The following is a 12,602-nucleotide window of genomic DNA, read 5'->3' on the forward strand; positions in this document are numbered from 1 at the left end:
AGCGACTCTGCACGGATTAGCCGTGAAACGCCCCAGCTTTTGCACCTGAGCAAATCCATTGTGTGTCTCCTCCAGCATGGACACAAAGGTATAGGGGTACCATGCGCAGCGCTGAGGGAGGGTCCTGATTCAAGGGGCAACAACAAAGCTGTTGTGATGCAGTGCTAATGTATTGTTTTGAGGAAATTAAAGGGAATATCTTTTTTTGTTGAGCAATCCTATTTTTTTACCTGACTCCGTTCACTGCACGTCTCAGGATCTAAGTGGGACCATACCAGAATTATATCGGTCCGAGTGATCAGAATTCTGGATTACAATTTCTTTTTGATCTTCTGCACCCCTGCACTGGTCTGAGCTTCCATTCTCTTCCTAGAGGGGATTTATCCACACTTCAACGCCATACTTATGCGCTGAATCCATAAATCAGGAGCGGCCTACCCACAGCCTGATAAATTCTACCCAATCCCAGACCTTCTGCAGAAAGACCAGCTTTTTTTCTGTGTTTTACCGTTCTCCAAATCTGCACTTAGCTTTTCCTCTTGGCCTATTCTCCAAATACTCCCAGGTGTCCTCCGACTGCTCCATCGTCCTTCCCAGAACCAGCTCTCTTTCACATAGTTCTGCACTCCTTCTCCTTCATCTCCTCTCAGATTGCAAAGTCTGTTTCTTTTTGCTCTCACCTTCGTCACTTGACACCATGGCACTGCTGAAGATTAAATTCACTTTCCAAAGCCGCGTGCGCCTGGCTCAAGGACTGTGGCTGCTGTCCTGGTTGGCCGTCATCGCTGCGACCCTCACCTTCTCCATGGGGGTCTTCCTCAAGGCGGAGCTTCACAAAAGGTCCGAGGTACCTGGAATCATCCCAGCTCCTCTTATGTTTGTCAGACATTCCAGGTCTTTATTGAGTTATCAGTAGTGGGATTATTAAGGATATTAACTTGTAACCAAAGGGTTGTTTATTCAGGACCCTGGAAAAGCCTTGCATTTACTCTGGCCTGAGTGACGGTTTAACCTGACGTGCTTCAAGCAAACAATGTCCTGTAGTGTGAAATGGTCAGATTTGTAACCTTTTGAGATAAAAGCATCTCTTAAACCCAAAAATCTTGCTGATGGCGGTGCAGTGGGTAACGCTTGTGCGTACACTACATGTTTAAGTGTACTGTCAAGTTGTAGAGCATCTGAATGTTTGTAATCCAAAATTGTATGGAATAAGGCAATGGTAACTACTTCTATACCCTCCCGTATTGTGAAAGACAGGTAAGTGGTCACGCTGAGTAAAATTCAACTCAGTGGCGCTAACCCCTTACCAACCTCATTAATCGCAAATGATTTTCGCGAAATACATTCAGGAATGGAAGAGATTTTCCACAAATTTCCAAAATACTCCAGAAGATCATAACATGTTGTCAAAAATATTCCAGACTGCAGTCAATTGTCTTTAGAATGCAGTTTATTTATAAGACTGTGCACCTAGGAATACAGTTTTAATCAATGTGCTTCAGGCAGCAACCACTATAACAATATTATATAAATTAAGGCCACATGGATAGCTGCCTCCACTTAACTTTTTTGCTAGAGATTAGCAGGACGATCAAGACAAGAATAATTGTAGTTTTAATTCAATGGTCTGCGTGGAATTTGTCGAAGTGCTTTAAAATAGCTAAATATCAGCAAGCCTAAAGTCTCCGTACAAAAAAATTCTCATATTAGAGTCTAAGTAGGAGTTTGCCAGAAAATGTGAATTTAGGGTGAAAGATTGCCGATTCTAAGAGTGTATGAAGAATATTAATGAGCTGCCTAGGCTGATTACTAGGATTTAATAGGTACATGACCCAGTGGAATGGGCAAAGAGGGGGTGGGGATCGACTGTGGTGTGAGGAAGTCACAGGCCTCAGCCTCTTCATGTTTGCTGTTGCAGCCAATTAATTCCCAAAATCATCTATTATTAAAATAACGAAAAGATTTTTTTGGGGGGGGTAATGCAACACACAAAAAATAAAACCATTCACACATTTTGAACATTTTTCAGACCTGTCCTTTGAGACTAGTTCCACTGTAGTTCTGTTTGAGCTGCAAGACAGGTCCACAAAAATTGTCAGATAATTTAGGCAGATATTGACACTGATATCTGAAAAATAGTTCATGCTGTTGTATCCATCCTTCTAGAATAGGCGTTTTCCTAGGGTTAATTTCTTAAGATTTCCTCATAAAACCTCACTGATTTGAGGGAATTTTAGGTAAAGTGGTCGGGAAAACAAATGATAATTGAATTGAACAAAAGTTTGTCCGTTATTTTTGTTTCTCTTCAGAATCTCAGACCAATGGTAAGCTTTAAAATGAACGAGGCATTATTGGAAACACTTTATGTGATTAGCCGAGACATGTCTGGATTAGAAATGATCAGGCCTGGGTAATGTGGGCCACAGTCTTTTACTGGCTGTTTTAACAGAAAACAACTTAACTCTTCACTAGACTGCTCCACAGATTTGATATTTTCATTTCTGGACATGGTTGGGTATAATGATCCCTTGGGTGCTTATGCGGCTGGGAATGCCAAATCAATCAATTTTATCTGTTTTTCTTGCAGATTTGTTTGTAATGCAATTGAGTACAAGGGTTAGGATTAGGCTTTGCCATGAGTAAAAAGTGTTTCAGAAGTTACTGGGTTATAAGTTGCAAGTATAGTCCAAGACTTATCTTGTGTTTAGGCAGCTCAGTGTTTCATCCTCTAGTCCTGTAACCTGTAAACAGTTAATTAAGTCATAGTTGTAACAATGGTGACCAGGATTATGTTCTCAGGTGATGGACAACACAGAAATCCATGCCGTCCCCAACACCCTAATTGTGGTGGGCCTGGCTTCCTTGGGCATCAACTTCTTTGCTGGCCGGATCTGCCAAGATGCTCTGGACACCACTCGCTTCCCACGCTGGAAGAGTTTCCTGCAGCCCTACTTTATCCTGTCCCTCTTTTTCACCTTACTCATGCTGGTTGCTGTCATCATGAGCTATGCTATGAAGGGCAATTTGGAAGAGTCACTGAAGATTGGCCTGAAAAATGGTATTCGCTTCTACAAAGATACAGACATACCAGGGCGCTGCTTCCAGAAGGAGACTATTGACCGGCTTCAGATGGACTTTCGTTGCTGTGGGAACAACAACTACAAGGACTGGTTTGAAGTGCAGTGGATCAGCAACCGATTCCTGGATTTTACCTCCAAGGAAGTTAAGGAGTGAGTGAGAAATGTTGGATAGGCCTTGAATGCTTATAGTGGGTGAAGCCATGAGGCAAACAACTCCAAGGTCTCACAAACAACGCTAGGCACTGCTAGTCAGTGTTACCTAGAATGCACCCAACCAAATTATCTGCTGTTTTTCTCCAAAATTTTCTCTCGGTAAAATAATGACAAGACATTAGTGTAACGCTGAGGTATTTCTGAGAAAGTCTGTTCAAAAATGCAAATATAATTATAACAGCATGGCACACTGAGAAAACAGATTCTTTTTCACTCTTTGGAAAAATCATGTTAACTTACAATGTTCCAAACAAGGGTGGTATGAGTAGTATTTCACAAAGGTGAAATTATGCCGAAATTTTAAAATAGTCGACAACACAGTAACTGAACAAGTGGGGTGAAGATGAAATCCTTATAAAATGAAAATAACTTTCATCCTTCTCTTCCGTAACACCTTACTTTTTGGCGTTCAGCCGGATCAAGAGCAATGTAGACGGACGCTATCTGATAGACGGGGTTCCCTTCAGCTGCTGCAATCCTGAGTCTCCACGGCCCTGCATCCAGCACCAACTGACCAACAACTCTGCTCACTACAACTACGAGTACCAGACTGAAGAGCTGAACCTCTTCAACCGTGGCTGTCGTGAGGCTCTCGTCAGCTACTACATGGGCATAATGAACTCCATCGGTGCCGGTGTACTGTCAGTCTTCATCCTACAGGTACTCTCAGACCACAGCTCCTAACCCCCTACTTGCCACCACAGCAGATAATACTGTGACCCAACTCATGTAGGTTGTCTCTATGTGCTATAGTTACAATTATCTGTAATGTTTAGTTTTTTAAGTATAATATTCTTCTCACAAGAGTGAAATTTGTCTCATGGGCGGCACATCAATTGAAGATTCTAAATTAACTTTCAGGAGGTCTAACAACATCTGTTCCGTACTTTATACAGTAATATGGTTTTAGCTGTTTTCTCTGGAAACATACTTCTCCTTTGGCCTGAATGTTTTCTTGTTCACAATCATTTTTTCATCTCTTTTTGTTCTTGCTCTATATCTTTCACTTATCTGGTTTCATTTTTCTCTTTGAGTCCACCCAAAGCCTGCTATCCTTGATCTACATGTTCCTTTTGTTGGGTTTTTCCACTTACCTTGACCTATTGTCTACTTTTTCATTGACCACTCCCCAGAACAATCCATCATGATCTAACATTATTATTCAAAACCTGCTCTAGACTCTATCTCTACCTCTAAAATTTCTCTCTCTCATCCCAAGCTGTTTTGTTCTCATACTCTCTATATTTGTTCTGCAGATGTCAGTACTCGTGAGCGTGCGTTACTTGCAGACTGCCACGGAGGCTTTAGTGGGGCAGGAGAACACCGAGATCGAGACCGAAGGGTATCTCCTGGAAAAAGAGGTGAAAGAGACCATCAAGGAGAAGATGGACACTATCCTCAAGTTCCTTCCGATCAACCAAGTGGATGCTGCTGCAGGGCAAGGGTCAGCTGAGGTCGGAGAGAAGCCAGCCACACCAGCCAGCTAAAGGACAGGACTAGTGCAGTGGACCCCTGTTTGAGTCCCAGGGATGCAGTGGGTGGAGGTGGTGCTTCCATATGATTATTTACAATTTAAGCTTTTTCAGCCCATAACTACCGTAATGGAAATACATTAGCTGGTTTAGAGAGAGCTGGCAAACCTGCACACACTGTAGCTCACAAGGATGTGACCTTGGGACCACTGGAACACAGAAAGGTGTAACTTCTCAGGTTTGAACACTACAATGATCCATTAAGCGTTAATTCACATCATATCACATCACATTCACTGATTAAGTTGCTCACACGAAGCAAACAAGCACACACTGATGCACATGTATTCATCATTCATCACCAACACATTTCCACTTGCAAATAGACACACAGTATGTGGCAAGGTCTGACAGTTTGGCTCATACATTCTTAACATAGAGACTTCAATCCAGGGAAGACTTCCTTTCCTTTATAAATCATCTATAATGTTGTAGCCTATCAAACTGCCTCAGCTTTATGCTTTATATTTTTCAGGAAGGTAAATTTTACTAATGAGATTTTCACTCAAAGTGACTCAGTTCTGAAAATAAAGCCTCCATATTATCCATTTCTTATTTTCCCTTCACTAAATCTACACAAATAGTCTGAAGTCAAGGTACAAGGTACTTTGGTGGTATCTGCAGCATTGGTTGTCTCATTGGCTTTAAATTCCTTTCTTTCCTAATTTGATTAGTTTAAATCAAGTTCTGGAGAGTGGGAAATATTTCTCAAAAAATTCCAAGAGTTCACTTCTATCTCTTTGTTGTCAAGGGGGCCCCACTGGGTTTGCAGAGCATGAAGCCCAACCTGCCTGTGACATTTGCCTCTTCTTGAACCATGGATGATCGCTCAAATATGAATATCCTGGAGAAATAATATACATTAGATCTTACTCTGTCTAGAATAACGATTAATACCCTGGCATAAATATACTAATATATAAATATAAAAATATGTTTGATGTGGGCTGGCATGGTGCCTCACAGCTCTAGCATTGCAGGTTCAATTGTAGCTCCAGGTTTGTCTGCGTGGACTTTGTGTGGGGTTCCTTCAAGTGCTTCAGTTTTCTCCTATGCTCAAAAGACATACTTTTCACAAAAACTGATGACAAAATTACCTTTAGTGTGGGCATCAAACTGTAAATGCCCTGTGGTGTATTACCATCTCAACAAGGGTGCACTGTACTCAACACCCTTTCATTCCAGGGATAGAAATGAGACCACTGTGACTGCATAATATACATCCATACGTTCACCTGACACAGTAACATGTAATAATGTATTGAATAGATCCAACATCAAAATGTGGTTGAAAAAATGGCAAAAAATACACACACACACACACACATATAAAAGATAAAGTCTTTGTCCAAACTTAATGTTCCATGCAGTCTGTAGTATATCAATCTGCTCAAGTAATCTGCGTTATCTTTGTAAATTAACAGAAATTGTGAGAGAACCATGGCCACAGATGAACATAATAAAGTTTTTAACTGCTTTGTCAGGGTGTGTCATTTAATCTGCGAAACATGTTCCTTTCTAAAGTGTGACCTGTTGGCAGATCATTCCTTTCTGAAGAGCTTTAAGACCTCATTCCTTCTCTGAACACTCACTCAACATTTCACATCACATACCACCCTGTCCCTTTTATGCAGTAACATTCCTTCTCACATTTCCATTTTCATTCACTGTTGGGTTTTCTCCACCTTCTCGTGCTTTCATCTTTCCTCATTTTCTCTTTTGCAATTTCCTACCAGCTATGACTTTCCCTCTCTCTCACTCTTTATAATGTCATGGGGAGTGAGGGAAATAGGATTACGCAGTCTGATGATTGATGTCAGTAATGCCAAGGAAGCTCTATGTCCGTGTCCTCTGTTCGGACACCTCATAAAGTCTTATAATCCCTATGGATAATGCCTGAACTGCTGTTAAAGCAGAACTCCACACCTGAGTGTCTTATGTGTGAAAGTATGCGCATGCTTATTTGCAAACAAAAAGAATAAAGAGATGTTTTTGGGGTGGGGGGGGTGGGGTTTTGGTACAAAAATATTTCAGAATATCAGGACATATGCGTTTAGTGAAGTGTGAGTGCTACTGCTAACTAATAAACTGACACGACTGTTGTTATGAATATACCCCTTGAATCACGCTAATACTTAACCAATATTTCGCCTCCACTGATATCCCAGGAAAGCAGGATATTTTATTTACTGACATTTCTTTGACATTTCACTTCACGTTAAAACGTCAAAAGAGATTGGTGGAGTAGTCAAAAGCACAACTCAGGTAAAAGTACTGCTGCTTTCAAAAACTAAATGTCAAAAGTACAAGTAAAAGTACTTGTCCAAAAATCTGCCCCTTAAGCATTGAGTAACAGTTTGAGCTTTTTAGCGCTGTGAACTGCTGATGATGTTAACAACTCCAATGATGAGTTTTAATACATGGAAAAATATATCTGAACAGCTTTCCAATAAATTAAATCTGCAGTGCCAATAAAATTAAATGTATTTGATTAAACTACCTAATCAGATACTTCAAAATAAATAAAACACCACAGTTTGCTTGGTGTTATTGTTAAACATTTTTATTAGAAACTTTTGTCCAAGACAGCTTCCAATGGTGGGTTTGTGTACTGAGTTCCTTACAATTACTTATCCACTTATGCAGCACAGTAGTTTTAATTGCATCAGTTCAGGGTCAGTGCCATGGGTTAGGGTTAGGCTCTACAGCAAAAGTAGAGATGTGAACTCATGTCTTTTCCAAGGCAACAGTGCCAACCCCTTCTCTACCTGCTGCCCTAGATGATTTAAAGCAGCTAAATACTGCTTTGGGGGGTGTGGTGCAGTAGGTTTGGCTGGGTCCCACTATCTAGTGGGTCTGGGGTTCGAGTCCTGCTTGGGGTGCCTTGCAATGGACTGGCATCTCATCCAGGGTGTTTCCCCTCCCCCTCCAGCCTTGTGCCCTATGTTGCTGGGTGAGGCTCTGGTTTGCCGTGACCTCACTTGGGACAAGGGGTTTCAGACAATGTGTCTTTAAATACTGCTTAAAAAATGAGTTTGTACAATGTCATGTAAATGGTGTTCTAAATGTTTAATTAAATGAAATGAACTTTCTAGTAACTGGAAACTTAGTTCAACAACCATTTAAAAAAGCTGCTATAAGGTGCACCTAACACAATACAGGAAAAAAAACATTTTCAACTTGATAATTTTCTGTAAACTGATTTTTCCCTCCGTTTTACTATCACTTCTCCTGCCTGGGAACGATCTTCATTGTCAGCCCAATGTGGAAGAAAACTCAGCAATAAACTTTGACAGGTTAAGAGTAACAATGGCTTGAGAAATGTACAGAAGACAGCTGATGGTTAGGTGTTTCTAAAAGATTCACAGGAAAGACAAATTGGTTTAGAAGAGAACTGTGACAGCTGACACTGGCCAATGAATTCCACAGAAGTTAGCTGACAGGAGATATTGCTCATCATGTGCAGTAAAAGTGACTTGGTTAGTTTTCGGGAGAGAAATTTAACACATTAAAGGTGAAAACTACAAAAATAACAAGAACAAGGTGACAGAAATGTATTTCTTTTTCCCTTACGAATGCATTTGATTAAAAGTTTTGATGCAGAAAAATTCCTTAAAATGCAATTTCTTTAGAAATGTGCTAAAGTCCATGTGACAAAGTGAATATAACAGTTACTATCTGTCACTGCCTGTCAAGCTGTGCACCATATGGCTCCAGTTAAGTACTTTTTGCTGTGTTCCATTAAGAAATACTACTGGATTTAAAGGATCATATACATTTAGCTGATGGTTTTCTCCAAGGCAACTGACAATTTTGAGCTACTTACAATTATTTACCCACTTATACAGCTGGCTGACTTTACTAGAGCAATTCAGGGTAAGTACCTTGCCCAAGGGTACTATAGACAACAGTAGTATCTGAACCTGCAACCTTTGTGTCTACAGGCAGCAGCACTAACTACTACACTACTAGTTGTCCCATGTGCCTATGAGAATGTTCTGTACACCGAACTCTCTCCAGATCCAAGAGGATTTTTTTCTCTTTTTGCTCTCTTTTTTCAACTGGCACTTCTATTTCAAATCATTTTATCTACCTCATCTTGAGGGTAACCCTTAAGAGTAACAGCTGACTTTTTTCACTGTCACAGATGGCAACGGTGGTTTGTAACAGACCCCGGCTGCTGGTCCTCTTTGGTTGTTTATTGTTTTCACAAATCATGAAATCAGAGATGCCAGATTGGCAACTTATACAGGCACAACTGTGTTAGTAGGTGATTCCTTTATTCCAGTTCTTCCCAATGATGAAGCTGGCAGGCCGTCATGTCAACAGGATGTTCAACCATATTTACAGCACTAACAACCCAAAAATTAAGACATAAAGTTAAAATTGTTCAGTTGGGGTAATGATTTAGTTCAGCTGAATACTCAAGTGGTTATGCAAAGTGAAGATCTTCACAGGCGGTAAAATCCACTGATTGAGGTAAATCAGATCTTTGAGTTTGTGCTCCTCTCTAGAAAGATTCCACTGACTGACTTCTACACTGCAGTTACTACAGCTTTTTCGTTTGCCTCTCTTTTCATGATATTTCATGTTTTTCCGTTTCAGTGTAACAATTCTTGAGCTATTAAATGATCCGTTATTTTTTCTACATTTTTCGTTGTACTTTTAAAAAAATCAGTGCATAGAACACATTCTACTCATACTTGTGTTTTGAACATAATGCACAACATGGAAGGATGGGTTTTAGCCTTGTATTTAAGAGCTTTAACTATAAAACTGAAACAGTTTATATGCTGACATTTAGAAAAACAAAAGTAGAGCTGCTTTGTTGCCTAAAAAATAGGAATAGGGTGCACTTTTCATAATATCAGATTCCAATACTCTATATCAATATTAATATTGATATATATGTTTAGAGAGAATATTGCTTAATTCCACATATATGGCCCATTCTGCCTGTTCTGTGTGTAAGAGAAGCATTTTCCTGTGTTCAGCAGCTCCAGGAAGGCATGTGTCTGCAACACATGGTCACGTGTGAGTTATCAAGCACATACACTACAGGGTGCTGTCAGGCATTAAAAGCTCACTGATGAGTAATAAATGTTAAATAAAGCTGTTTTATTTTAAAACTAAGACCTTTTGATTTGTGACAAAACAACTGGCTGATGACTCCTCAGTAACTTTTTCTGTTTGCTGTCACAGCACACTGACACAAATCGAAGGCTTCTCCTACCTGAACAGCTAGGATGTCTTCCCTGTGTAGGTAAATGACAAAATATTTGTGTAAAAAATATTTAAATTACATCTGGACATTGCTGCACAATGATACACCTGTATGCATCATTTTCTAATGATTTTTAAACTTAATTCATCATTTCAGCCGTTTGTTCTTTATAGCTTTTCTTTATCAGGTGCTTTCCTCTAGGTTCTCTGGTTTCCTTCTACAGTCCAAAGACATGCAGTTTAGGTGAGCTGGTAATGCTACATTTCCCTTAGTGTGCGAATAAGTGAGTGACCCTGTGTGTGTGTGTGGCTACCTTGCGATGGACTGCCATCCTATCCAGGGTGTACCCCCTAGTATTGCACCCGATGCTTCTGGGATAGGCTCCGGATCACTGCGACCCTGCTCAGGACAAGCAGTTATTGAAATTGAATGCACGGATGAGTTACCAGGTGCACGTTCCATCTGTTTTTGTGTGTTTTTCAAATTTATTTGTAAGACTGTTTGTTATCTGTCACATCAGTTACAGAAGCACAATAAAATGGTTACTTCAAAAGTATTTTGTTTTTTCCAGTCATTTTACACTCTGGCCACAGTTTTACCTCGTTCTCATTCTCTCTCTTCCTTCGAAGATGAATGGTGCCTATCAAATGAGCGGGAAGATACCCTCCCAGTCCCCCAGTGACTGACAACTGAACATACAGTTCCCTAGATAATTAAAACATGTAGACGTGTATATACACACTCTGTGTGCCCAGTCAGCCCAATTTACACTGAGTAAGCAGCAATGCCCTTGCCATCCATTCAGTCGTTGTCGTTAACCGGTACGTTCTGTATACTGTAGGGTCAAGGTGGTTCACATCTTATCCTGACAACACACTGCGAAAAATAGGGGTACATCCTGGACAGGTACAAATCATTTGCAGGGCACTCACACACACTACAAGCAATTTAGGGTCCCCACTTCACCTGAAACGCGTCTTTGGATTACAGGTGGAAACCGGAGGGTCTGGAGGAAACCCATACAGGACATGCAAGCTCTACATGGACTGAGCTGAAATTGAAGCCCATGCACTGTGAGGCATCAGTGCTACATGCTGCCCTCCTGTGTTTTTTTTATTTATTTTTTTTTAATTAAATTATACATTTAGTTGTGATTAATGAATCACAGAACACATTGCTCTGTCCTTTATTATAAATTTCAAAGTTTCACATTCATTAGAGGAAATATTTTAATAACTTGACATTAATTTTGAAACTGTGTGATTGTATGTAGCTTGATCCAGTAATCTACCTTTCAGTTTCTATAGTGATACTGTTCTTCATAGTGCTGGCACTATGACTTATTGCTTTTCTCATTTTAATTGCATTTGTTCAGGTTATCATTTTAGCATATGAAATCCAACTGTTACTATGAATATTATTAATAATGAAATTGCTCATCTTGGCAATTATCCCAGTTGAATAAGTTAAAACTTATCCCCAAGTACAGCTCAAGAGATAGACAAGCCTTTAGAAGTGATTTAAAACCTGAAAAGGCCTTGACTTAATGTAATCTTCTAAGATCACGTGACATTTTCTGCAAAGAGCATGGATCAAATCACAGATATGAGATTCAGAGTATGTCAGTTTGAGAATTTAAATCCTAAAGTGTGTGGTTAAATTAGTCTTGTCCTGTCTTATAACAGGTGATATTTACTGTTGTGGTAGAAATGCATATTAACAGTTATTGGAGCGAAAACTCTACTGATGGTAAATGTTGAGAACAACAGAAAAGCTCACCCAGATCATGTTTCTACTTAATTAATTTAGACTTGAATGAACAAAAGTGAAATTTCCATAGATGTGATATGAGCATTTTTCTTGTTCTGCAGCCCATCCTCTCTCATCTTGGAAATGCCCTAAAAGCATGGGTATTAAACTCAGCTCCTGCTGAACCAGGTACTTGTTGGCTTTTATATTAATTATTTCATTAGTAGACAATCCAAAGACATGCTGTTCAGGTTTCCCCCATAGTGTGTGACTGCCACAGGAAGAGTGTTTCACTGATGTATGGATGAGTGACCCAGTGTAAGTAGTGTATCTAGCAGTGTAAGTCACCTCGGTGAATAAGGTGTGTGGGTTAATAACACTACATAGTATCCATTGTAAGTCGCTTTGGAAAAAAGCATCTGCTAAGTGAATAAATGCAAATGTAAATGCAAATGCAAATATAGTATACCTGGCATGCAGAAAATTTACTTTGACATGCAAAAAACAATTTTTGGTGTAATGCCAGATAGAAATGATCCCAGCTTCCGAAATTTATGGTCACATGACAGCAAATGTGCGTAGTTGCCTAGATACTGGGAGTGGGTCAACTTACCCCACTCTCCCCTACTGTAAGAATACCCTGCTGTATAAATGATAACATTGTTGCCTTGGACAAGGACATCAGAGAAGCAGAGGTTAAAAATAATAAAGAAATCGTTTAAAGTACCGCCGCGTTCAATAGTCGGTTATTGAAATATAATAAATATTTAAATATTTCTTTATTGAAATTAATTGTGTGAATCA

The 12,602-nt window shown here is 39.8% G+C and overlaps 1 protein-coding gene across 1 annotated transcript; it reads left to right on the plus strand.

Moving 5' to 3' along the window:
- The first annotated feature begins 697 nt into the window (after positions 1–697).
- On the plus strand, positions 698–4,780 carry rom1b (retinal outer segment membrane protein 1b). The gene is made up of 4 exons (XM_018737122.1): positions 698–847; positions 2,800–3,230; positions 3,707–3,953; positions 4,550–4,780. Exons 1-4 carry the CDS (start codon positions 698–700, stop codon positions 4,778–4,780), a joined length of 1,059 nt encoding a protein of 352 aa, XP_018592638.1.
- Positions 4,781–12,602: the final 7,822 nt, after the last annotated feature.

Source organism: Scleropages formosus, chromosome 13 (genome assembly GCF_900964775.1).
Source record: "Scleropages formosus chromosome 13, fSclFor1.1, whole genome shotgun sequence".
In the NCBI taxonomy this organism is placed as follows: Eukaryota; Metazoa; Chordata; class Actinopteri; order Osteoglossiformes; family Osteoglossidae; genus Scleropages; species Scleropages formosus.

Bases quoted from the DNA above. Each gene is read 5' to 3' on its own strand.
- rom1b (XM_018737122.1), top strand. From the start codon at position 698: ATGGCACTGCTGAAGATTAAATTCACTTTCCAAAGCCGCGTGCGCCTG. The intron at 3,231-3,706 runs GTGAGTGAGAAA...TTTGGCGTTCAG, and splicing joins ACCTCCAAGGAAGTTAAGGA to CCGGATCAAGAGCAATGTAG. The intron at 3,954-4,549 runs GTACTCTCAGAC...TTTGTTCTGCAG, and splicing joins TGTCAGTCTTCATCCTACAG to ATGTCAGTACTCGTGAGCGT.